Here is a 24,797-nt window from a genome sequence, read left to right on the forward strand (position 1 = left end):
GGCTAAGCTAGACGGTATGGAGATGCAGTTGCCAAGTTGGGCACTATTTCGTGATGGAGAATGCAATTAACTAGCCCAAAAGTGGGCTAAAGCCATCGGTTAACTCAATTGATCAACATTCATCCATCGATCTGTTCCTCTTCTTACAAGACGCAACTTACACCCCATTTCTCACTCGTCATCTCTCTTTTTCTTTTTATCTCCCTTTTATCCATCTTAACTCTTCAATCTCCCTCAAACTTACACCAAAATGGCTTCCAAAGAACGCCAATACGCAACAAAGGGCCTCCCGCCCCCTCCCAATGTCTCTGTAGTCACCAAGCCCATGGCTGGCCTCCTAGTCGACATCTACGGCTTACAAGAGCTCCCCCCAGCTCCCGCACCAGTAACTTGCCTGTGGCTTCTCCATCCCCGGACGCGGTCCAAGGCCGTCATGAACGACATTGCGCGGCGGGCCGTGCATTCTTGGAACCAGAGCCCGAAGCAGAAGCAGCGGGGGCTCGTGGCGCTGGTGTTTGACATGCCTAATCACGGGACGAGGATGGTTAGCGAGTTGGCGAACAAGGCGTGGGATGAGGGCAATGAGCAGCATGCGATTGATATGCTGGGCTTGGTTAAGGCGGGTGCGGGGGATGCGAGTGGGTTGATGGACCTGGTGGCGGGGTATCTGGGGAGGGAGACGGATGCTCATGTGTGTTTGGGGTGGAGTTTGGGAGGGCATGCGGCGTGGCAGGCGTGGTTTGGGGAGGAGAGGATGGATGCTGCTGTGGTGGTTGTTGGATGTCCTGATCTTGCGGGTGAGTGAAGTCTTGAGTGAAGTCTTTTGTGTGGAAACGGAATGGAGGAGATGTACAAGCTTTGAGATGCTAACACGATGGAAATAGGCTTGCTGGGAAGTCGTGCTGCGGCATCCAAGTTGGAACATGGTGAGGGAGGTTTCTTGGGGAGCAAGTATTTCCCACCGGACACCATTGCTACTATTCGGAAGAGCGATCCCAAGGGCATCCTCTTCGGGACGAATCCCATTCCCTCACTTCCCCTATCATCAGCTGAGCAGGACCGGCTGCGCAAGATCTTGGACGGCCGCGTTCGGGGGAAGAAGTTGCTTTTGTGCTCGGGAGGGGCTGATGATCTGGTGCCGTATGCGCAGGGGGAGCCATTTATTCGGGTGTTGAAGGATGCGGTGGACGGGTGGTATGCTGACGGGAGCGTGGAGGTGGATAATCGGGTGTATGAGGGCGTGGGACATAGGTTTGCGGCGGATATGGTGACTGATGCGGTTGGTTTTTTGATGAGGGTTGTTGCGGAGGGGCCGAGGCAGAAGAGTGAGAGTAGAGCGAAGATGTAGATGTGGAATGTGAGTTGCTACTTGATGCTTGAAGTCATGATTATACCGGATAGACGTGAGTTGAGTGACTTGGGGAATGTCTTAGTATTGTTGTTTCTGGAAAGATTCTAGGTGCCAGAGATGGATTTACTTCTATACTACTAGGTAGATCTATCCATCTCTAGTAGATCTATCCATGACCAACAGATCTGTCCTATCTACATGTACTTGAGACGAACACACTCCCGAGTGACTGATGTGTTCATTACCCAGATCCTGATAGTACATCAAATTCCCCGGACATTGGATTGGGTGTCATTGGAAGCCTTTTCTTCTTCTTGATTACTGCTTTCCACCTCAACCTTCCCCATCCATTGATGTATTAGGGCGTTCTGGTTTTCCTGCCAGTTATCGAGATGAGCATCGCCATCGACGCCATCATTATCATCACAATCCTCGTTATCCTCATGTCCTTCATCATCACCAGAATACTCTTCCTCATCATCGTACAACTCATCTTCAGGCTCTCGCTATGCGCCACAAATCGCAGCAACACGACGAAGATCCCATGACAGCTGGAGAAGATCGAAGTTTGGGAGATAGCTTTCGTCTACCCAATCCCAAAAAGTGAAAGTATATCCTGTTCTTAGCGGAACACCCGAAGACCGATAAACACCAGTCATCCAACTGGGGAAACTACCAACTCGCCTCGTTAAATCGTCGAAACAGACACCACGTATGCTCGTATCTGGCGTCGACCGGCTTGGCTCGATCCAGTGAAGCTGCACACAGACTGTACCGCCTTCCATCACCCATAATGGTTTGAGCGCCATGCCGCCATTGTTGAACCACCAGTGCAGTTGACGATTGAGCGAGAGCAGATTCTGAGGGGACTCGCTAATGTTTTGATCCCCAGCCATCAATGCTGAGAGCCGAGCAGCCGAATCAGTGCCCCAAAAGATGTCGATCATGGCCGTGATGCTGGATAGATTCGAACCATCCAGGGGGAAAATATGAGCCATGGCAGGGTTTGGCTGGACGCTAAGGCAACAAACTTTGCGATCCCGGTACCTGCACTATTGGACGTTAGAAGGACGTTGTTGAATGATGGGCTGGGAAAGCCTGTTGAAGCACTTACGAGTCTTGCAGCCCATGCTGCTCTCTCATCAGCCAGGCCTTGTGCTTGTGGGTTCGAAGATGGCAGGTTGAGAAGTTTTGAGGTGAGCGATGAGACGGGAGCACCTCTTGGGTCAGATGAAAGGCTTTCCTGAGAGAGACGCCGCGTTTTTGTCGGCACTTCTTGAACGGATGAGTCTTGAGGATGGTAGCCCGTGCCAGCACTCCCTGATCGTCGCACTTCTTTATTCGCAACTAAAGAGGATTATTGTTAGTAGGCGACGTTTCTTCCCATATCCATCCACAAGGTTCTCAGAGACGGAGTCACGCGCTAGAAGCAGGACTCGGGAAGACATACATGCTTGAATACCGGCCAGACTTATTTCCCGCCACTGGGTGAGCATGGTTTTGACAGCAGTTTGGTCGTTATCGCGATGGCTCATCTCCAGCATCTCGACTTTGGACTGTAAATTGTCGACTGGGGCGACCATCAAGACCGCAAATAGCGCCATGTGAATGTCGTAGCTTGGATCGACCTCGTGCGCAATCTGTGTAATTTTTTCCAGCAGCTGTTGCCGAATCACTCGTTCGCTAATGTAGGGTGAAACGGGCTCTTTAGGGGCATCTCGGGCGTCAACAGGACCGAGAATATCAGGACAATTCTCGACTGCATAGAGGAACCTCTCGAGCTGCCAATTGTCTTCTAGTTTTAATAGTCGCTGTACTTGATCCTCGTCCAGGAACCCTGCTAAATCGCGTATCTTTCTCTCAAACGAAGATGAAGCCATGATGCCTGTCTTCTTTTTGGTGGGTTTTAGTTGGTTTGCAGTAATGATTAAGAAAGGCTGGAGAGGGCAGAAGCTGAATTTATAGCAGAGAATTAAGATTTGCCCCAGCAATGAAACCTTGAACTCGGCCTGTGATGTATCATTGTACTCTCGTCAACGCCACTCAAACTCACTCACATCAATCGACAAACCTACATACACTCGCACTGAACCATGATACCAGGTGGGTTGAAACAGACGGTGATTGCTTCTTCTTAACTTCTCAATGAACCGATAAGCCCGCTCTGTATTATAACTGCGGAAATATCCAATCCGGGTTATACTTTTTTTTCCCCGGGTCCATTCTAGCTTCAGGGTTGAATAGATACCAAGTAGCACCATCAACACTGTTAGTTTGATCGCGTTCAGCCAATGCCCTGTTAACACTGACTACTACAGTCAAACTTACATTCGCAAACCGACCCTAATTGCTAACAAGATGCCTCCTATTCCAGCCAAATGAAGACATTGTGGCATATATGACTCCCTAGTAGGTATATTATTGCTAATTACGCCACACAGAGGTAATGTCAACCCAGGGCTTGCTACCTTCACTCTTCTCCTAGTACGCCTGCTTGCCACTCCCAGATAATTTCAGCTTCCTGTTTTCTCCAAAACCACAGTACAAGCTTATGGCTGTGATGTCAAACAAACGTGGCCAATGCTCCCCCTTCTCCGAATACCTAACGTAATAGAATGCGGGCCCCCTTGTCCGCTGCCATCAGTAGCCGCAATACGACATTCACTTTGGCTGGTGAGCAGTGTACTTTGCTCGTAAGACTATCTTATCCTTATAGCAATAGCAATCCCTACTAGTCCTACTCCGTACAACACTAAGAGATGTGAGGGTCTTTAAATAATACTAAAGCTCAATAGAATGACTAGACCGAAGTCCAAACATGACGGAAAGATTACGCGACAGTAGCCGCTAATATATATATATCAGAAGCGTATAGCACCAAACACTGCGGAAAGGATACGTAATAGTAGCCGCTAGTATATATATCTTCGAGTAACCCATTGCCATGAGCTGAAATTTGTCTAGCTCTTATTTGATGCATATTTTTTGGGTTCTAAGAAGGATCAGCGAAGAGATCAATTAAGCTCGTGTATGAGTTCTAATAAAAGCCCGAAGCGGAGGAAGTTATTTACATCGACTCTTGTTTCAGTCTAGACCCACGCTCCGTATTTCACGGCGAACTTCAAATCGGCGAATTTCCCTGCTTGACCGACCGGCTTTCGGCATACAACCTGTGACGGGAGAAAGTGGTGACGCCTGGACGCTTGTCTCCCTTCCTCGAAGTGGCACTAAGGCCGTCTGAAAATCTCTCCACAGACCTCGTCTAAAGAGATATACCTAAATTTATGCTTGATCTAAGCTGAAACAGAAGCGGAGGAGAGCTAAATTAGAGCGGACAACCACGCCGTCGAAGCCGACCTACAAAGCGGTACCGCCACGTATTGGGTGCAAGAAGATATCCCTGGGCTATATAGGGAGATATACAAAGTAAAGAGTCTCATGTATACCAGAAGTATAAGACAATGCTAGAACGAGACGGCAATGTCGACTCCAAAATCTCTACTGGCATTTCAGAAAGGAGGAATCACCTAACCAACCTTTCAGGGGTGGTTACCTAAGAACTTCTCCTCTGACCAAATGCTCTATGGGCTAAGGATTAACAAGAAGAGTAGTCGAACTTATCCAAGCTAACGGATTAAATGCCTAACTCGGGTCATATGTAAGTCATTCTCAGCGTCATCTGAATGGGAAGTAATTAGGACGGAAGCAAATACGTAACAGTTATCAGCTACGGCCATAGCTTTTATACCCTCGCGATGCCCGTTGTTTTTCTTCTTCTGCTCCAGCAACATTAGATCGATAAGCTACTACCATCAAACTACTTCAACCAATTTCCATCCTTCTTGTCACACGCTCCTAAAAATGAAGTTTCTCTCGCCTTCCGCTCTCGTCCTGTCGCTATGGGCCGCGGGTTTTGCCTCTGCAGATTTCCACATCGTCGAAATGCCGGGCACCACGGAAAAGCTGGCAGTTCCGTCGAATAAATACAACTGCGGTGGAATTCAATATGCCCTCGATAATAACAACAAGCTCAAGGGTGCTATTGGCTCATCCTTCATGTCGATGCATGGCGCCAATCTCTGCGGGGCCAAGAATCTCGACTTTTACAAGCAGTCTGATGGAACGTACGTGTTTTATATTCACAATGGAGACGGTTCGGCACAGGGCCAGTGCTTTCATAATGAATCTTCGAGGGGGAAGATTGGGGCTTGCGGCCGCGGCCGTGGAGATGTGTATGCAGAGAAGTTTGTTTGCTACACCTATTTTTGTAATAAATGAGCTGTCAAGGACAGCCAGGAGATGTTATGATGCAACGCATTTACGGGCGCAACAACAGGCCTATCGAATAGACATCATGGATAAGTAGCGGACATCTGATTCTTCCATACCTGCAGCTATATATCGCTATTGTCTTTGCCTATCTCTACTATCGCTACCTACGTCTAGTATCCGATACTATTGCTACCGCTGTATTGAAATGAAGTATTAAAAATGTGGGTTGAAAGAGCTGTTTTGAAAACAGCTTCTTGTGATTCGGTCTGTATAAATTTGATGTAGATCATGTCCAGCATGTCGGATGCTCTATGCAGAGTGAGGTGGAACAAGCGCCGCTTCTCGTACATAATCGGGGAGTGGATTTACCTTCTACAATAATCTACATGTACATGTAATCAACGCTACCTTCTCCCAAGGCCCCAATTCAAATCCAATCAATTTGCCATTCACAATGGCTTTGCCAAACCACTTAATCATCGTCTGCTGCCACGGCATTTGGACCGGCGGCGCATCAAATGGCGCCAATGAAGACGAGTGGCTAATCGCCGATTTTCAGCGCGGCGAAACGGACACGTTTATCGAGCACATTAAAGCAGGCGTCCGGTGTCTTGCCCAGGACTATGACAACGCCGTGCTCGCATTTTCAGGGTAAGCAGTGTAATATAAATGAAATCACGGCCAAAACTCCAGTCTGATGCATCTGCAGCGGCCCAACACGAAAAGAAACAACTCTGAGTGAGGCCCAGAGCTATGCCAACATCGCCTCTGCCCACGGCTACTTCAACCTCATCAACTCCTCACAAGACTTGGTTAATTCGTCCAAGATTCTAATAGAGGATCGCGCCTTGGACTCTTACCACAATGTGCTCTTCAGCCTTACTCTGTTTTACGCCCGCTTCCATACTTGGCCTGCTTCTTTAACCATTGTATCCCACGCTTTCAAGAAGTTCCGACTCATCAACGGCCATTGCGCTGCCATTGGATTTCCTCTTAAAAAGACTGAATTTGTTGGTATTGATCCGCCTGGCATGGCGAGCGGAGAGAATGAAGATGCGATAAAGGGCGTGGGACAGGCAGTGGACGACTGGATAGCCGATCCATATGGTAGAGGAGAGAAATTGGCGGGGAAGAGGGCAAAGAGGAACCCGTGGGGAGTATGGCAGGGAGCTTTTGAGGAGAAGATTGAAAAAGATGGCCTTACTTTGGAGAAATTAGTGACAGAGGGTGAAGGCGAGAAGGAGACGTTGGTTGAAGATGCGCCACGGCCGTGGCAGTGAATGCCGTTCAAGATACCTATCAGAGACAAGATTAGAAACTTGATGTTGCATAAGATAGAGAATTGATAGTCTAGAATCTGATGAAGGTGTTGCTTGCAGACGTACATATTTGATCAGTCGCGCATTTGTCCTTCCAGACAAAGTCAATGCGTTCATCATCTCACCAGCCACCACGACGATATACAGAAGGTCAAATACAAGGGACCAACATTTACTGTTAAGCATACGCATAGTAAAATACTTCACCATAAGAAGCCTTTTACGGAGAAATTTAACAACATGGAGAAGCGACTTAAGAACTATATCGACGAGAACGTAGAAAATCTGAAAACCCAGTTAGATCAACTACACAACCAATGCGTGACGCAGTCGGCAAACGGCAATGGGACTACGCAATCCATGAGGATACAATATATTAATTTGCTGGGAAGAGTGGACTAGCGGATGCAAAAGATACAGGAAGAATTACATCGAGATCTGGAGGCGGCTATTGCAGAAAGGCTGAACGCCAACAAAAAGCGATTAGCGTGTGCAGCTTTGGGGGATATTGATGACACTCAGAGGCTTACAGATGCTCAACAGCCTTATCCGGGGGCTCGAGGGTCTGAGATGAACCTTGAGTCTCATCAAATAGGATATAATTATCCATTTATGGAATTTGGGAAACGCTTCGAGACTCAACTCAACAATGTGCAAACGCACCTAGAGTCGTCCGTTTGCGGGATGAAGTCGGGCACCTACAAGAGACTGGCGGGATTGGAAGAAAGAGTTGGCGCCATGGAAGAGAAATTGGACAAGATGATCTTACTGATGGAGAAAATGGATGCCTCTAATGTTGACAAAAGTGTGGTCAGTTGATCTTGCCAAGGCTGTTGATATGGTTGAATGCTCGTTTGTGGGATCCGTTCTGGTTGGAAAGTTGATATCGGTAGAAGACAGACAATTTGTATTCTGTCTTTTTAAGTCTTGTATCTATTACACTCGCATGATGCCATCTAGGTGTTAATTGGAGGTTGGATGATCAGCAACCCAAGTAATAGCGGTGGTTACAATCACTTCTACGGCTACATTCTTACTTTATCCCATATAGAGTAAAGAGATAGAAGGTAGTAGAGATAATAGAAAGTGGTAGATGTAGTAAGAGATAGTAGCGGAGACTACATACTTCCAGTCCACTGCGTGAACAAAAACCTTCTATCCTTGGTGCCAAAAAGCCTTCAAGATACTTTCCACTTTTGACATTAAAGTTTACGGAGTGAATATATAGACAACTCACGGCGGGACATATAAACTGCAGTGAATTTCTACCGCAAAACCCAGGGCTACTTCAACCACCTTTCCTTTTTCTCTTGAACCCATCGCAATCTCGCTTCACATCATGGAAGATCAGCTTGCAAAGGCCTTGGCATCAAGATTGAATAAGCAACAGATGCAGAAAATGTTGTATTTGAACGAATACTTCCAACTTGGCCCGCTCCTCAACTTAGCCAGGGAAAGGCCGCTGCTCATCTCGGGACTCGTTGAAACATATCGCCGTACAGCCGCAGAACCCGTTTCGGATTACGTTCCGAATCTTTGGATGAGAATCAATCTCTACCGTCGGTTAAAAGATAACCTCAGACGGCATGAGCTATCCTTTGTACCAAGTATGACAGTTTTCGCATTGTTCATGGTTGCCCCAACCGACGTGCTGCGATCCCGGCTTGATGATCTAGAGAGAAACGCTCAAGAGAAGAACATGACTGAGGTCCAAGAGTTTATTGAGCAGTGCAGCGCCGCTGTTGCTGTAATACAAGATTGTATGTTGCCAAGCCGCAATACCTATACAAGCATGTTACATGAGAATTTTTATGCTGATGCCTTTCCGCTCTAGTTGTAAGGGCAAAATCGCGACAAGTCGGAGATTTTGGTGAAGACAACTCGCACCTTTTGCGATCAATGAATCTTGTAAGTGCCTATATTGAATACCATCCAATAAAGATCTCTCTAACCTCTATTACTGCAAGAAACGAGACGAGAGGCAATGTAGCATCTCCCGCAATGAGAATCCCGAAGCCGTTCCCATCTTCCCCAATACGATTCATTCTCCCAATCTCTTATCCATGATGGACACCTTTTGGGGTACTGAGACAGCTGCTCGTCTCTCTACACTAATTCGAGATCCAGTTTTTTTAAAATCCCCCCACAATATGCTATCTCTTAATCGGCAACTAAGTTGGTGGTATCAGAGCGGGAGGATTGCGTTCAAGCCGTTGCGTGAGACGGATACCAACTCGCTTAGAATCCAGTTTCACTGGCTGAAGAAGAGCAAACTGGAACCAGCACAACTCTTTACAGATGATATGGACATCCGGGAAGTGATGGAGGCAGCCGATATTCCAGAGCCCGATGGCAGGGGCAAGGGCATTAATGGATGGGGAGAGCATCATTTTGACAGCTACAGTGGCTTGGGCATGGAAACCGGTCAGATCCATTGGCTGAGCGAACACTTCGAGATTGAGCCCCCGAGCTTTGAGATGCTACAGCTCTTGTGGGACTTGCTTCGCGTTGCCGCGATCTGTGGAGCAACCAAACCAATCTATTCGACGGATGAAGCCAACGGCGATTATGATGATCATTATGGTGGTTATGAGGATAGTGATGACGATTACCACAATGGTCGTCGCGATGTTGGATATTATGATGAACAGTATGATGGCGGTTATGATGTTGATGAGATGAAATCACAGCCGGACATGTACCGTGACAAGAACTATGCTCAGCTGCGTCATTGGGGAGAAGGAGATGAGAGACAAGAAGTCGAGGGACAAGAAGTCGAGGGACAAGAAGTCGATGGACTAGAGGACCTACCTATAGAGGAATGTACTTTCCAGTAGAATAGGTAGATCTAGTAGATATCGCTAGCAGAAATAGCTAGATGTAGTAGATGTATAAAAGAAGATCTATAAGCTCGCGGAACAGTTGCGCCAACAGCTGAAGAATAACAGCGGTTATGCATGTTTGGTAATCAAAGGTGTATAAACAAGATGGAATCCAATTCTATGTATTTCCCACAACATCCCTTTTTGAGCCGATTTGCTTTTCCCTCTCCTCATCCATATATAATACATGCCGACCTTTTTTCTCAGGTCAGTCTCCCCTATTCAGGGCTTGTTGCTTGATCCAGCTTCAGTGCTGACACGCTCTCTTGTCAGCTTGTCGACAAGGTCATGCGCCTCTGTCACAGTCTTGTCCTTCCCCTTGCCATCACGACGGGACCTTTTTCCAAATCGTGAACTTTGTAATTCTGCCCTCTTCTCCTCATCAGGGATTTTGCCGGATGGAGAACCGGTGCTAACCTCAGGCGAGGCAGCTACGTCTTCATGTGTTTTCGTAGAAGTTATGCTCCCATCATCTTCGGGAAAAGGAAAGTTCTTGACCTTGGGTTTCGGCGCCCGTCCAAACACTTCCTCGTAGCTCATATACTTTTTCTCAGGCGAAGCAACATGTCCACGAAGTTTGAACATGGCGCTGTTGTAGGCACCGAGATGTTCCTGGTGTCGCCGCTTGAGGGTCTCTAGGCTAATTTGGAAATCAGAAGACTCGGTGGCAGCGGCATCGGCTGATTCCTTCGCCAAGTCCTTCTCCATGCTATCAATGGCGCTACGGTATCCTTCAGCCTGCTTTCTATGGAACTCTGATTGTTGCTGCAGGGCACGTATCCTCTCGGGAACGCGGGCGGACCTGGGTAGACCGCCGTATTTCACCCCTCTAAACGTAGAATTTCGTACAGGCGACAGATGCCAATGTCTCCGAGCTCGCTTAAACTCTCTGGCTTCCTCGGGGGTCAGCGCTCTTTCCTGCGATAGCTGTATGTAATGCCATAGCTGTGCGGCACCAGGCCTCCTCGTTTTGGTCTTTCTCTTGGGCTCAACCCCTTCCATGTTGTAAAAGTTTCTAATCATATAGAGGCTACCAGTTACTATAACCGGGCCTTCTCCTGCCTTTTCGCAAGCCCATTGCACGCCAGCGCTAATCTGGGTGTCGCCATCGTATAGCTGAGACTCGTTGCTAACAATGGATCTTCCAATCTCACGGCCGAGCTCAGCGGAAGCTGGGGGTGGTTCATTGGGAGCAGGGAGATATTCAACAAAGGCGAAATTGTCTTGAGGCTGTACCAGGGCAGATATGACTTTTGCAAAGGGTTTGGACTTGCTAGCTGATAGTCCCATGACCCATGAAACCGGCTCATCCCCTTGGCGAACTTGGTGCTGCACATAAGAAGCCAGCGCTTCGGCACCAAGCAGGTTGTGAGCGCCGTCTACAAGGACAGGTGTTTGACGAGTTCCGCCGGTGAGACCAAGCACCTTGACTTGCTCTTTTCGTCCAGATGGGAAAGGTTCCATAGCCAGTAGCTTATTAACGTCGATTTCAAGATTTGGGAACAGGTGGCGGAATGCTAGAGTTGCACAGAGAAGATTCTGCTTCTCATAGTCCTCCAGTTTGAACCGCTCAGTATCAAGATTGTCCAGTAGAGATTGTCCTTTCCACGACGGGCTGATTTGAGTGCCAATGCTGCTCGCATGGCGCCGAAGTACTTTCATGACGGAGCTGGGATTAGAATGATCGACAATGCAGGGTACGCCAGGTCTCATGATGCCGGCCTTGACCTTGGCAATCTCCTCGATGGTGTTGCCGAGGTACTCCTGGTGGTCGAGATCGATTTTGGTGATGACGGTGACTGACTTTTGCTTCATGATGTTTGTTGCATCAGTAGCGCCGCCCATTCCCACCTCGACAACGCCATAGTTGACGTGCATCTTGTCAAAGACACGGAAGGCAGCAGCAGTCTCGAGCTCAAAAGGCGTCAGGTTTCCCGGGTCCTCACCAGCGGCAAACCGCCAGCCAGACGCAATGCGCTTGAATTTTTCCTCAATGTGCTTGACCTCCATCTCATACATGCGGCGGTTGACATAGAGGCCGTTGATGGTGACGCCGTTGTGCCTCTCGGGCATTGCTGGGGACGTGTACATGCCATGGCTGATTCCGGACAGCCTGAACAGCCCCGATAACAAGTTACAGACGGATCCCTTGCCATTGGTGCCGCCAACATGGACGCCTAGCCAGCCCTGCTCCTGCGGCACGACATGGCTGATGCGCTCTAGGCCCAGGCGGATGTTGCGATTTGCGGATGCCACCTTTTTCTCGGCGGGCATGGCGGCTCTGATGCGAGCCAGCGCTCGGTTGACCTCCTTGGCAGACGGCATGGCAGCATCAGGATAGTGAAGCCATAGAGGAGATGAGCCTCGCCGAGGAGACGCGAGTGATACTGGTCAGCAGAGCGAAATCGGGTTCGAGATGGCAGAAGTGCTGGGCATTATCAGTTTATCAGTCACTATCACGGCAAAATCTCACACCATCTCCACAAGCCCAGCCCAGCCCGCATTACGCACCAGCCACACATAGATCATGCTTCGAACTGTGGCTCAGTTGACTTTAGCCTTTAGCCTCTAATAGCGATCCGCTAGCAGCAGCATTAGTGCCTGGACAGCCAGTAAACCGCCATGCCGCCGTAAGTTCAATTCGCCCTCGCGCCACACATCTACCGAGTCCAGGTCCAGTCCAGCCCAGTCGCATCTCCCGCTTCCGCAGCCTCTTCCATCCTTCAGCCTCTCTTCGCATTCCTTTCTCCTTCGCCTTCGCTTTCGCCTTCTCCCGATCCATCAACCCACCGCCACTCGCTCTCATTTCGTCTCTTGATTCCATCCCATCTGCAGGCTGAAGTCGATCAGCTCTCCCTCTCTCCAGCAAAAAATTCCCACTGCCGCCAACCAGCTTCCGCGGCGACAGATCGCCAGGGTGCTGCTGCTAGTTGCCAAGCGCCGTCTGTCCGACTTTTGCCCATTTCTTATCGTTTGCATCTCGGATATCGCTCCTTTGCAAATCATCTGCAAATCATCCATATGCGCTATGGGTCGACCGTGAGTTTCAATTTCTGCCGCTGCTTGAACCATTGGTGGCCCCATGCCCTCGCCGCTTCTGCTTTTTTATCTCTGCTTCTGCCTCGAGTCTCTCCACTGCAATCAATGTTTGCTCGCGCGTCATGTGCATCGTCACTTGGCATCGCGCCGCGCCTGTTGCCTCTGGCTCAGCTTCAAGACCAGACCATCGGCCGCCACAACCGAGGCATCGCATTCACTGCTGCTAACATTTCGTCCTTCTTTTCTACTTCTTTTGTCATTCTTTTGCCACTTTCGATTAATGCCCCTCGCGCTCTCTCTTCGCGTCGCAGCCGCCCCAGCTAATCATTCGTCGCTACATCAGACTCTTTGTTGCACCTGTTGAGACCGACCTCCCCCACAAGGATGCGCCAAAGCGCGACGTCCTCTCTCCGTCTCGTTCTGCCATCAGGCGCTCAACCCAGACAGAAACACGCGAGCGACGGAATCCCAACAGACGCTCCGGCGTCCGCATCGTAGCCCTTCAACAACCACACACTCGTTCCACGCGACGGTATCCTCCATGGGGTGTCGGCGAGGGCACTAGGAATCTTATCCCGCCCCTGTACGACGAACCACCTCCTGGGTCCGCAGGTGACGTGCCCCGAGATGTCAGCTCTAGGCCACCTCAGAGTGACCGCCATCTAGAAGATCGGATGAGCTCCCTATTTGGCGGTACTTGGCATAACATCGGGACTCCTTCTTCACCGCGGCATGATGAACCTCCACCGGATGGAGACTTTTGGGGGAATATTGAACCTCGACCGCGGCGTGCGCGCATCGTAAGTTGCTCCCTTGCGGAACTTGAATGTTGATGGGTCACTAATCATCACCCGCAAAGGTTGCACCAGACAATCCCAGGCGCAATCGCAGTCCCCTAGGACGTCGCTCATACCATATCGGCACACCCCCCTACCGGCCGACGCGGGCTGGGTCTGAGAGGTTGCAGAGCGAGTCGGCGACGACATCAAATGATGATGCCGTACAACACTACGCTCTGCCAACGTTTAGATCTCTGCGCCGAAACACGGCACGAGCATTTCGAACTGTAATGGCTGGGGATGCAGCCGGGCGCAATCGTCAGCGAAGCCATGCTGCCGATGGTTTGGGAGACCGCGACAGAAGCCTCAGCCCAGAGGTTTGGGACACTTTACTCTCGACACTGACTCCCGATCCACAACCGCCTAGCGCAAGCTCTTCTTTTGCATCCGCAGCAGTGCCTCAAAGCGCAGGCCCATCCAACGCGCCTCCATCTGCTCCAGGCCTGCCTGAAGAACTTGTGGACGGGGCTTGCGAATCGGGACACGAAATATCTGACGATGAAGAAGACGAGTGGTACTCTCAGCTCCCTGCTGCAATGCGTAGCATCACCCACTTTCGCCGCCGCTTTCGACGACGCCCAGCAGTGCCAGAGTATAATCTGGATGGACCATCAGATGGACCCTTGGACGGACTACTATCCGACCAGTCCCAATCTGAGCGGCCTGGCCACAGTTTGCACGATTCGCGGACAAACGGCTACGCCCTGCTGTTAACCCCCAACTGGATCCCCCAGGCAGGATCAGAAGATGAAAGGAGAGCTGACCGGCTTCGACCAAACCGAGAAGGATCAACAGGAAGCGGACCTGGCGCCCAGACAGGAGATGAAGAGTGGCTAGGCATGCGACGGATCGTTCAGAGCCTTGCGGCGAGAGAAGATATCCCAGATGAGTGGTGGGCTGAGGCTGGTCTCAGTCGAACCCTTCCCCATGACGAGTCCAACTGAGAAGAGAGCCCCCTGTCTGCTTAAGACGGGAGAGAGGTTCTCGTATGAAGGCCGAGAATCTGGCATATTTGCTTATTTGATTTACTTGTTCACTTATTTACTCGTTGCAGAGAGCCCTCGGAAAGAGAGGCCAGCACCACCAGATTGGACGTCAACGACGAAAAAAACGCACTGTATGATTATGGTTACTGGTAATGGAACTTGAAGACAGCGGGATGGGAAGCGATTTAAAGATGCTGCATTGGCATGATGTTTTTGTGGATTGAGAAGGGTTTAAAAAGGCCCCAACATGGACTATATATCCAATATATTGATAAAAGTTTGCCGCACAAATTCATTCACATGAGCCATACCTCGTAGTATCCGGCACCAAACAGTGAATCAACATCAACCAGGCATGTGCAAGTTACGTAAATCAATCTTGTGATATAAGTTGGTAGCGGCCCTTGTGCAGTCTTTTTTAGTTTATAAGCAGAACGTTCAAACCTAACAAACTCGGCTATATCCTGCGCACTGACAATCCGCAGCAAAACTGATACGCGACAGTCGAGATAAGGCTAGTACTCTGTAGAGTAGAGGGGAATGGCGATTGGCAACTAGCAAGTGGCAACGAGGGAATTGGACGCTTAGGACGCATAGAATGTAATAATGTAATATATCAGATTCTCAGGGGTGCCAAACAGGTACAAGTGCAAACTCTATCGTGTGCATGTGCTGAAAAGAGGATGGAGGTTGCGGATGAAGCTTTTTGTTAGCGGTGGTTTGCTCTCGTAAGTGCCTGTAAGTAAATGGATGGATGGAATAAATGGACAAGGGTTTGATGGGGGAACTGGAGAGGTGGGGTGGAGTTTGAAGGCCGTCCGTCCACTTCAGCTGTGGGAGCTTATTAGCAGGCGTCATCACTAATAAGCACACAGCAAAAAGTAAGAGGCCCGGAGTGCCCTTTTCAGGGTATATCCATCAACGCCTGTGATAAGTTGGCGGTGTTGTTGTTACTGTTGTTCTAGCAAGGGGTATCATAGACAATGCAACTTAATAGTAATATTAGTTAGCAGGCAATATTATGTCCAATAAAACATGCAGTTCAAACAGTCTCAACTTTCTCTCCCTCCAACTGCTCAATCCCTTCCAATCCACCACCCAAAATCCAACTCCACCCTTCGCAACCACAGCGCCGGAATTGGCACCCAGACTGCACTACTAATTACTACATCGGCACGCGCCTTGGGCAAAACCAATCCGCGTTCGCCTTGCCTGCTCAATCTTGATCTTTTTCCTTTCTCCTCCTTCTTCCTCTCTTCCGTCTTCTTTGCTTCCTCCACTCTCTTCGGCACTCTTCTCCCCTCCCCCTTGTGCTGTCTCTCCTCCGCTCCATCTTCGACCTCCATGCGTGACCCTCGTCCTTGTTGCAGCGATCTTCCCCCGCCGCCTTTTCGATGAACACCGCTCGCCGCCGCTGAAAAAAAAAAAATATATCGGGCGAATGCGAGCGACGCACGAAGCCACAGACCCATCGGCGGGCATGCCATCGATTCCTCGACGAACCATCTCCCTTCCGCCTCGCCAGTCCCTGCTGCCCTGCCTGCCGCCGAGGTAGAGAGTCTGCCGGCTGCGCAGACCCAAGAAGAGGAGGGGAAACACAGAAGCCCTTCAAGCTCCAGCTCCAGCTGAAGCTCCAGTTGAAGCTGCTGGTCAGGCTCCAACCCAACACGACGACGACGACGACAATCACGACGACGCAGAGATGCCGGCCGAGAACATTTATCCCGCTAGCAATGGGCGATTCGCCGCTCCCCCTCCGCGCGAGAGGTCGAATGCCCCGTCCACACCCTCTCGCAAGGAACGCCAAAGGGAGAGCGCCGCCATGCAGGACCCTGGGCTCAAGGATTATGTATGTTCTTGACACTTGACGCAATTTCGAATCGGCAATGCTGCTGGGACGAGACTGGGAAAATGTGCCCCCCTGTGAGATGAGACGGCGTGCTGATTGGATTATAGCGCTTGGGCGAATGCCTCGGAAAGGGAGCCTTTGGGTCGGTGTACAAGGCTTTCAACTGGGGTACCGGAGAGGCCGTGGCCATTAAGCAAATCAAGCTAACAGATCTACCAAAGAGTGAGCAGCGGATGATAGAGGTAAGCTTGCAGCGGTGTTGCAGAACATTTATTCTTCTGCAGCCCTTTACTCTGTAGGCTTGGATGACGCTGACCGAGATTGATTATGATTACTAGAGCGAAATTGACCTGCTCAAGAACCTTTTTGTAAGAATGACAAAAAAATCCTCCGGATGGTACAGTGCGTCAGGGCTAATAACAAGCAGCATGAGAACATTGTCAAGTATATCGGTTTCGTCAGGTCAACCGAATGCCTCAACATCATCCTGGAGTAGGCAATTCCACCTTATCTCCGGTCAAGTATGAAGGTTTGTAAGCTAACATGAAGGTTTCCATAGATACTGTGAGAATGGCTCGCTCCATTCAATATGTAGAGAATATGGCAAGTTTCCAGAAAACCTCGTCGGCGTCTACACCACCCAAGTTCTCCAAGGCCTTCAGTACCTTCACGACCAAGGTGTCATCCATCGCGACATCAAGGGCGCCAACATTCTCACCACGAAGGACGGGACAGTCAAGCTTGCCGACTTTGGTGTCTCGACCAGCACGCTTGCTGGTGGACAGGACAAGGAGGCGCAAGTCGTTGGCACTCCTTACTGGATGGCCCCTGAGATCATCCAGCTGTCCGGCGCCAGCTCCGCCTCAGATATCTGGAGTGTTGGATGTACCGTTATCGAGCTTCTCCAGGGCAAGCCGCCATATCATAATCTGGCCGCCATGCCGGCGTTATTCGCCATTGTCAACGATGACCACCCTCCACTACCGGAAGGCATCTCAGCTGTACGTCTCTTGCCATTCCCAACTTTTGTCCAAACAGAGATGGCCACCAAATCGGTACAGATATTAACATGGAATTATATAGGCTGCCCGAGATTTCCTCATGCAGTGCTTTCAGAAGGACCCCAATCTCAGAGTTTCAGCTCGAAAACTACTCAGGCATGCCTGGATTGTGGGGTGTCGCCGCACAGACGCGCCCGTCTCAAGGACGCCGGCCAACTTCGACGATGCGGTTGAGGAGGTTAAGCAATGGAACAAGGCCCTCAACTCCTCGGGGACTTCTCTCCGCACATCTTTAGGCTCCGACGCCGTCTCTCGAATCTCTAGCGGAACACCGTCTAAGGGACGGTTAGGTCTTGCCAAACCAAGGCTCAGCGCTGGTGCAGGTGCGGGAATAGGTGCCTTCAAACTAGCTGAGCTAGGTATGCCTGCAATCTACTCACTCTGTCTGCAATAGTTGGAGACTAACGTTTGTAACTCAGATGATGATAATTGGGACGACGACTTTGCAACAGCAATTTCTCCTAGTGCTTTGCAACTTCCACATCTAAGACCGCAAGATAATTTTGGGGGGCTTCTCTCCGCTGACAAACTCAAGGCTTTTGCGTCAGTGAATGATCTCAGGGGCGATGTGAACAACTACGATAACGATTTTGAAGGCGACATGATGACCATTAAGGGGCCCAACAATGAGCTCTACCAGGAATCCCAAGAGCAGACAATACGGCCCGTCTCCAGGAGAATGACGGCATCAAAACCTGCATCACCGCCAAAAGTAGTGCACCAATCATCCAGGCCGACCCTCAGTCAAGCAGTTACTTCGCCTAACTTGTCTCGGACCAAATCGCCTCCAAAGCCGCACTTTGGGAACAAGTTCGAGTTGCCTCCTCGCCCTGGCGCTATTTACCGAGAGCAGAGCTCTGAGGACTACTCGGATCTCTTTTCTGATGATGATAGTGTGTTTGACCAAAAGGTTCATCAAGCCGTCCGAAAGGTAAGACTTCTCTCTCTACACCTGCAATTCCTGAGGAAACGTGCCCAGCCGGCTAACAGGGATATCCCCATAGGGCGGCCTGCGTCAACCTGAAGCGCCTCAGCTCTTCCACCCATCAGACCTTACCAGCTTGCCTCGATCAATGCAGGCCCCTGACGGCAGCGTGGTAAGGAAAAAGGCACTATCAAGGCCGTCAGTCCTTCCCGATCGCCCCATGAGACGTACTCGCTCTTCTATCGAGATTCAGAAATTCGCCGAAGATGATGATGAGGATTTCTCCGACGTTTTCGGGCCGGAGGAATCCATAGCCGAAAGAGAAGAAAGTGAGCGAGGCTCAGAAGAAGCCGGTCTCATGCTCCTGTCAAGAATGTCAGGAAACTCTTGGTTAGGCGACGACGATGACGAAGATGACCCGTTTGCGTCCATGGACCCAGGGTGGGACGAGATGGATATGGATGCGAAGATTGCGCGAGACAGGCATGCACGGCTTGCTGAAAAGATAGAAGAACTAGTTGGTTCTCTAAAGATGACTGAAGGCGAAGACATATTGGCGGATCTCTCTGAACATTTAGTAAGTCGTCCTAACAGAAATCGTCAGATAAGGGCTTTTGAACTAACCTGTGGCTCAGCTGGGATTGTTATGGGAAAACCCAGAAGCAAAAAACCTCATCATCAGTGCTCATGGGCTGTTGCCTCTATTGGAAATTTTGGAGCCCTGTACGGTAAAGAGTAGACACCATATGATTCTTCAGCTGCTTAAAGTCGTCAACGCGGTATGTATTAGCAAGATACAAACCCCTTATATGGATCTGCATTTACTAATGTGAATTTTTCCTCATAGATCATTCTCGATGACGTTGAAATTCAAGAAAACCTGTGCTTCGTTGGAGGAATACCCATCATCACCAAGTTTGCCGCGCGGCAATATTCTAATGAGATTCGCCTTGAGGCGGCCGCATTCGTCCGCCAAATGTACCAGACCTCGACTTTGACGCTACAAATGTTTGTCTCAGCAGGTGGTCTGAACGTCCTCGTCGAATTCTTGGACGAAGACTACGATAGTTCTCGAGATCTTGTGCTCATCGGGGTAAATGGTATTTGGAACGTGTTTGAACTGCAGGGCCCGACTCCCAAGAACGACTTTTGCCGAATTTTCTCAAGGAGTAAAATCCTTTACCCGCTTGCGCTCGTTTTACATCGTGTCCTTGATGAAGAAGGGGAAGACGAGCTGAGTGAGCTCATCGAGGGCCGCATCGTCAACATCTTTTACCTTTTTAGCCAAGCCGAGAACTATGTCAAGGAAGTGGTGGCAGATCGCCAGGTACTGAAGAGCGTCCTCAAAGATCTCCGTCGAATGACGCCGGCACATCAGATTACCATGCTTAGATTCATCAAAAACCTGTCCATGCTCTCAACAACCATCGAATCATTGCATTCTGCTGATGCCATCGACTTCCTCATCGACTTGTTAAGTTACAGCATGAAGAAAAATCACCAACACCTCCGTGAGATCTCTAATCAGGTTCTCAATACGATGTTCAACCTCTGCCGGCTAAGCAAGGAGAGGCAGGAAGATGCTGCCGTTGGAGGTATCATCCCGCTGTTGCTACGAATCATGAAGACTGACCGGCCGCCGAAAGAGTTTGCCCTGCCAATCCTCTGCGACATGGCTCACTCTGGATCTAAGGGGCGAAGATACCTTTGGCAGAACAAGGGTCTCGATTTCTACGTGTCATTACTGTCGGACCAGTACTGGCAAGTTACCGCGCTGGATGCCATTTTGGTCTGGCTCCAGGAGGAAACGGCCAATGTGGAAAACCATCTGATGGACAACAACTTCTCGCGAGCCATTGTCTCTTGCTTTGGTACCAACAGACTCAACGCGTTTGACTTTAATCTTTTGGAGCCGCTGCTCAAGCTTCTTCGTCTAAGTCCAGGCTTGACAGCATCACTAGCAAAGCCCGAGATGTTTGCTGGCATTACCCAGAGGTTAGGACACAAAAAGGCAGTAGTGCGGCTTAACTTGTTGAGGCTTGTGCGTGCCATTATGGACGTCTGCGACCCTGGAGTCCTCGGGAGCGGAGATGGTGCCCGGACACTCAACAGCGCTCAGATGCGATCCCTCATGGACTCGATTCAGCTTCTGGCGGAGAAGGATTCCGCTGTGCTCGTTCGCAATCTTGCTTCGGAGCTTATCAAGGCACATTCTTCCCAACCGGCATCGCCGGTCATGATGAGGCACGAAGGGATGATTTCTTCCACCCAGGTCAATCTATCATCCTCATCAAGACGCGGGTCAAGGCACAACACGAATTACACGCCGCAAAGCCTACAGTCATCCATGTCTATGCCTCAGACCCCAACGCATAGGAGTAGAGGCAGTAGCAATGCCTTTATCGAAGTTGCTGCCAGTCCTCGCCGATCAGGGGCGGCGCTAGACCGAGAGAATGCCATGTACCGGCCACAGAGCCGAGAAGGGCCCCCGCGGCGAGTGAGCAACGACTCCAACTCGATGGCTAGCAGCAGCAGTGGCGGAGCCGGTGGCTACGGACTGAAGAGCCGATTAACGCCGCGAACGCCCATCACGTCGAGCATACAGCAGCGGAGCAGCGCGGGTATGCTGAGGGGAGAGTTCATGGCTCCCATGGTTGTTCGCAGCGAGAGCAATCTTAGTAGCAATGGATCTCGGCCAAGTAGTAGCGCTAGTTCGGGCATTGTTTCCACGCCGAAAGCGAGACACAAGACGTCGTCGTCGTCAATTGACGTTATGCGGCAGTCAAGCCGATGATATGACATATATATTCCCCCTTTGTCTTGAACAGACACATCACACATACACATTACTCATAAGACCAAAAGAAGAGTCCTTTTTGTCACTTAGACATACACCGCTAAAACGAAATCATATATCATTACACCTCATAAGAAACAAGCAAACAAACGAGGTCCCAAAAGAGGAGAGAAAAGAAGACCAAGAGCGATGAGACACATGAGCTAGACACGAAAAATGAAATCAGTCACCCCCTTCCATGGCATCAAATACACTTATACCACACATACATATATACCTACCTACCTTATCTATCTATATACATACACTCATCGCACACATACACGGTACCACACTCACCAAAAAGCGAATGAATAGAAGTTGAAAACGAAAGAAAGAAAACGAGGCACCACTTTCCTTCTTTCCTGTTAAAGAGCGAAGAAAAAAACTAGGAAGGGGGGAAGGAAATAATGGTTTGAATTGTGACTGGCTGGCTGGCTTCGTTTGTTTGGTCTTGTCTTGGGAAACTTGAATTGGACGTGTTTTTGGTTGATGATTAATTAATATGCAGAAAGCATGCTCGGCAAGATGAAATCAGTGAGAGCTTACTATATAATGATGTGCTGCTGTTGTAAATTCTGCTCGCATTTAGCCATGTATTGCACGAATAAAGATGTGTCTATAACCTGTGATATAAGTGCACAACAATTGTCATAGAATTGACCTTCACATTAAGAAGTACAAGAAAAAATGTCCGTGGCCATCAATTTGTATTGCTCGCCACTATCTGTAAACTATCACTACCTACTTATATCCCCATCCTCCCTCTTCGTCATTCAACCCCCGTAGAAGTCAAAAACCATACACGCTTGAGTAAGACGGAACAACAAGATGCATCAAAAGAATGTCAAGAGGGTTGATTTGGTTCATGTCTGCCTCGCCAGGCCCTCCTCGAAAAGTCCCGCAACCTAGGGCTCCATCTAGAGCACGGTTGTATTCCACTCTCGAGAAAAGGCAGCAGAATGCAACCCTCGTCTTTTTTTCGTTGATCACGTCGTCTCTCACTAGTGGTATAAGTTCCCCAACATCCTCTACCATGAAGCAAAAACAGTCCCTGGGCAAACTGCCCCCATGTTCCAGTCCAGAGAGAAAAGAAATTCGTTTTGAATGACAGTCGAGAAGTGAATTATGAATAATCATTGATAAAGGTATGGCCACTGCTTCGCCTCGCGCACCACAAGTACGCATGCCTTGGGCGAGAGTGGTCTGTAATAAAAAAAGAAGTGGACAAGCGAAAAGCTGTCGAGATCGTGTCGATAAAAATGCAGTTCGCAGGTCCAAAAGGGTCGTATCAAAAAAGTTTCCGGGAGCGTCAAGTCATAAGAATTAGAATAATAAGGGCAGAAGAAGAGTAAAAACGTATAAAAACACACGACTTGAGCGCTTATGCAACAGAAGCCATCTTACGCTTCTCAACGCTGGTCAGAACCAGCCTGGGTGCCTTGCGCTGACCATCTGCAGCCTCCTGTGCCTTGGATGCTCGCAGAGCACCGTTCTTGAAAACGTCAGCGAAGGAGTTGCTGTCGCTCTCGCAGCCAGAGTTGCTGTCAACACTGCCACGGATCTTTTGTCGCGAGCCAGGTCGGTCTGAGCCGATGGCGCCCCAACCGCCAGCAGTGGAGACTCGCGCAGCGCCGCACTCGATCTCACCAGCCAAGCTGCCCGAGCCGCTGCGACCCGAGTCAGAATCGTTGTCCGTAATAGGGGTGGTGGACTCCTCGGCGGTCTCGGACACAGGGCTCATGCTGCCACTGGAGCTGCCAGATCCCTTGCGACGCTCCAGGCCAGCGCGGACAAGGTTGTGGACGGCCGATCGTCGGGTGCGGGTGGCAAAGTTCTTGCTGCCCTCGTGTCGGGCCGTGGGCTTCGCCTTGAGCTCATCCATGGAGGGCGGTCCGCGAGGCTGACGAACTGGGTGCTCACCGGCACGAGCCTGACCAGGGCCATATCCGCCAAGTCCGGGAGTGGCCGGGAAGACGGCAGTCTTGGGCGCGGGGGTCTTGCCGGAATCGCCTACAGCCGCGGCAGCAGCCAGCACGCTGTTAACGGCCAGGGAAGACGACTTTTTATGTCCGCGTCGGAAGGCGTTAGCAGATGGCGGAGGGAGAGGAGTGACCTCTGTAGGAGAATCAAAGCGTCGCGGGGGCGAGGGGCCACGGAATGAGCCCTGCTGGCTCTCAGGGGGAGGCGAAACCTGAACGCGAGGGGCCTGCTGTTGCTGCTGCTGTTGTTGTTGCTGGAGCAGTTGCTGGCGCTGCTGTTGTTGCTGCAGCTGCTGCTGGAAATTGTTGAAGCCGGGAGACATGGGCTGCTCGACATTGACCGAGGAAACCACCTTGGCAGACGAGGTGTCGACGTAGTACTGACCAGTGGCAGCATCGTAGTAGACTTGCTGGCCTTGGGCGGCCGCAGCCTGGGCGGCGAGGTGTTGCTGCTGCTCGTAAAAGGCGGCCTGCTGCTGAGCAAGCTGGTTGTTGCTGATGTTGAGCTGCTGGAATTGGTGGGCGGCGGCTTGGACGCTCCTGAGCTGCTGCTGGAGTCTCTGCTGCTGCTGTGCCAGATAGAGATTGGTAGCCACGAGCTGGGCATACAGGTTGGGGTCCATCTGCTCCTGGAGCTGCTCATCCATGGAGAGCTGAGGGGGAGCGAGCACCTGGTCAACAGTGTACTGCTGTCCCATCATGCTCTGGTAGGCCTGCTGCTGTTGTTGCTGCTGGCCGTACTGGGGGAAAGCCGTCTTGGGAGCATTGTAGGCGTTGCCCTGGGCGTAGCCATAGGCATTGGCGGCCATGCTGTTTCGAGCAAACTGCTGCACAGGACCTTCGGCCGTGGGCGACATGGGACCAAAGGAAGCCACAGTAGCAGACTTGGGGGCCGTTCTCAGGCCCGCAAGCAGATGAGATCGGCTGGTGCGGGGAGTGGGAACGCCGCCGTCAGTGTTCTTGTTGCCCTGCTTAATGGCATCAAAAGACAGCGGCTTGATGTTCTGGCTGCCGCGGCGAGAGGCCAGGCCGCCGGGAGAAACAAAGTTGTTGGAAGTCATTTGAGCGAGACTGCCTGCGTCCATAACTCAGAATGAGAAAAATGAAGGAAAGATGGTTGCGAGTCAAATGACGCGGGAGAAAACAGGTGCTGCGGGGCGAGCCGAAGAAACAGGTTCAACCGTGTCTTGAGAGCGCTTGAAAAAGAATTAGAAATCTAATATGAAGTTGAATCAAGTTTTGATAAAAAAAATTGGCGCAAGCGATGCTGTAAATCGAGAGCAGACGAAGGTGATGATCGTCAGGCGAAGATGACTCGAAACGGCCTCGGTTGGTGAATTGAGTCGAAGTCGCGAGGACAGCCAAGTAGAGAGAAAGCCAAAAATCCAAGAAATCGTAGTATTTTCACAAGAAGAAGAAACCTCCGAGCATTAAAAAACGGCAAGGAGAGTGGAAA

The 24,797-nt window shown here is 50.3% G+C and overlaps 9 protein-coding genes across 9 annotated transcripts; 6 read left to right on the top strand and 3 right to left on the bottom strand.

The window, feature by feature from the left end:
* Positions 1 to 250: 250 nt before the first annotated feature.
* T069G_04228 (uncharacterized protein) lies at positions 251 to 1,348 on the top strand (the record flags this gene model as incomplete). Its single annotated transcript, XM_056171438.1, has 2 exons — positions 251 to 797; positions 885 to 1,348. 2 exons carry the CDS (start codon positions 251 to 253, stop codon positions 1,346 to 1,348), a joined length of 1,011 nt encoding a protein of 336 aa, XP_056032330.1.
* Positions 1,349 to 1,857: 509 nt separating this feature from the next.
* T069G_04229 (uncharacterized protein) lies at positions 1,858 to 3,231 on the bottom strand (the record flags this gene model as incomplete). Its single annotated transcript, XM_056171439.1, has 3 exons — positions 1,858 to 2,403; positions 2,466 to 2,698; positions 2,802 to 3,231. 3 exons carry the CDS (start codon positions 3,229 to 3,231, stop codon positions 1,858 to 1,860), a joined length of 1,209 nt encoding a protein of 402 aa, XP_056032331.1.
* A 1,981-nt stretch (positions 3,232 to 5,212) lies between these two features.
* On the top strand, positions 5,213 to 5,629 carry T069G_04230 (uncharacterized protein; the record flags this gene model as incomplete). Its single annotated transcript, XM_056171440.1, has 1 exon — positions 5,213 to 5,629. The coding sequence occupies one exon, from the start codon at positions 5,213 to 5,215 to the stop codon at positions 5,627 to 5,629; it is 417 nt and encodes a 138-aa protein (XP_056032332.1).
* A 448-nt stretch (positions 5,630 to 6,077) lies between these two features.
* On the top strand, positions 6,078 to 6,903 carry T069G_04231 (DUF218 domain-containing protein; the record flags this gene model as incomplete). Its single annotated transcript, XM_056171441.1, has 2 exons — positions 6,078 to 6,274; positions 6,333 to 6,903. The coding sequence occupies 2 exons, from the start codon at positions 6,078 to 6,080 to the stop codon at positions 6,901 to 6,903; spliced, it is 768 nt and encodes a 255-aa protein (XP_056032333.1).
* Positions 6,904 to 8,281: 1,378 nt separating this feature from the next.
* On the top strand, positions 8,282 to 9,779 carry T069G_04232 (uncharacterized protein; the record flags this gene model as incomplete). The annotated part of the gene is made up of 3 exons (XM_056171442.1): positions 8,282 to 8,702; positions 8,777 to 8,850; positions 8,910 to 9,779. 3 exons carry the CDS (start codon positions 8,282 to 8,284, stop codon positions 9,777 to 9,779), a joined length of 1,365 nt encoding a protein of 454 aa, XP_056032334.1.
* Positions 9,780 to 10,046: 267 nt separating this feature from the next.
* T069G_04233 (mur ligase middle domain-containing protein) lies at positions 10,047 to 12,149 on the bottom strand (the record flags this gene model as incomplete). Its single annotated transcript, XM_056171443.1, has 1 exon — positions 10,047 to 12,149. One exon carries the CDS (start codon positions 12,147 to 12,149, stop codon positions 10,047 to 10,049), a length of 2,103 nt encoding a protein of 700 aa, XP_056032335.1.
* A 703-nt stretch (positions 12,150 to 12,852) lies between these two features.
* T069G_04234 (uncharacterized protein) lies at positions 12,853 to 14,646 on the top strand (the record flags this gene model as incomplete). The annotated part of the gene is made up of 3 exons (XM_056171444.1): positions 12,853 to 12,863; positions 13,207 to 13,663; positions 13,723 to 14,646. 3 exons carry the CDS (start codon positions 12,853 to 12,855, stop codon positions 14,644 to 14,646), a joined length of 1,392 nt encoding a protein of 463 aa, XP_056032336.1.
* A 1,744-nt stretch (positions 14,647 to 16,390) lies between these two features.
* T069G_04235 (protein kinase domain-containing protein) lies at positions 16,391 to 21,317 on the top strand (the record flags this gene model as incomplete). The annotated part of the gene is made up of 11 exons (XM_056171445.1): positions 16,391 to 16,537; positions 16,645 to 16,779; positions 16,876 to 16,905; positions 16,965 to 17,029; positions 17,097 to 17,538; positions 17,621 to 17,957; positions 18,018 to 18,261; positions 18,331 to 18,529; positions 18,603 to 19,100; positions 19,159 to 19,302; positions 19,371 to 21,317. 11 exons carry the CDS (start codon positions 16,391 to 16,393, stop codon positions 21,315 to 21,317), a joined length of 4,188 nt encoding a protein of 1,395 aa, XP_056032337.1.
* A 1,426-nt stretch (positions 21,318 to 22,743) lies between these two features.
* T069G_04236 (uncharacterized protein) lies at positions 22,744 to 24,402 on the bottom strand (the record flags this gene model as incomplete). Its single annotated transcript, XM_056171446.1, has 1 exon — positions 22,744 to 24,402. The coding sequence occupies one exon, from the start codon at positions 24,400 to 24,402 to the stop codon at positions 22,744 to 22,746; it is 1,659 nt and encodes a 552-aa protein (XP_056032338.1).
* Between the last annotated feature and the right edge of the window lie 395 nt (positions 24,403 to 24,797).

Source organism: Trichoderma breve, chromosome 2 (assembly GCF_028502605.1).
Source record: "Trichoderma breve strain T069 chromosome 2, whole genome shotgun sequence".
Classification (NCBI taxonomy): Eukaryota; Fungi; Ascomycota; class Sordariomycetes; order Hypocreales; family Hypocreaceae; genus Trichoderma; species Trichoderma breve.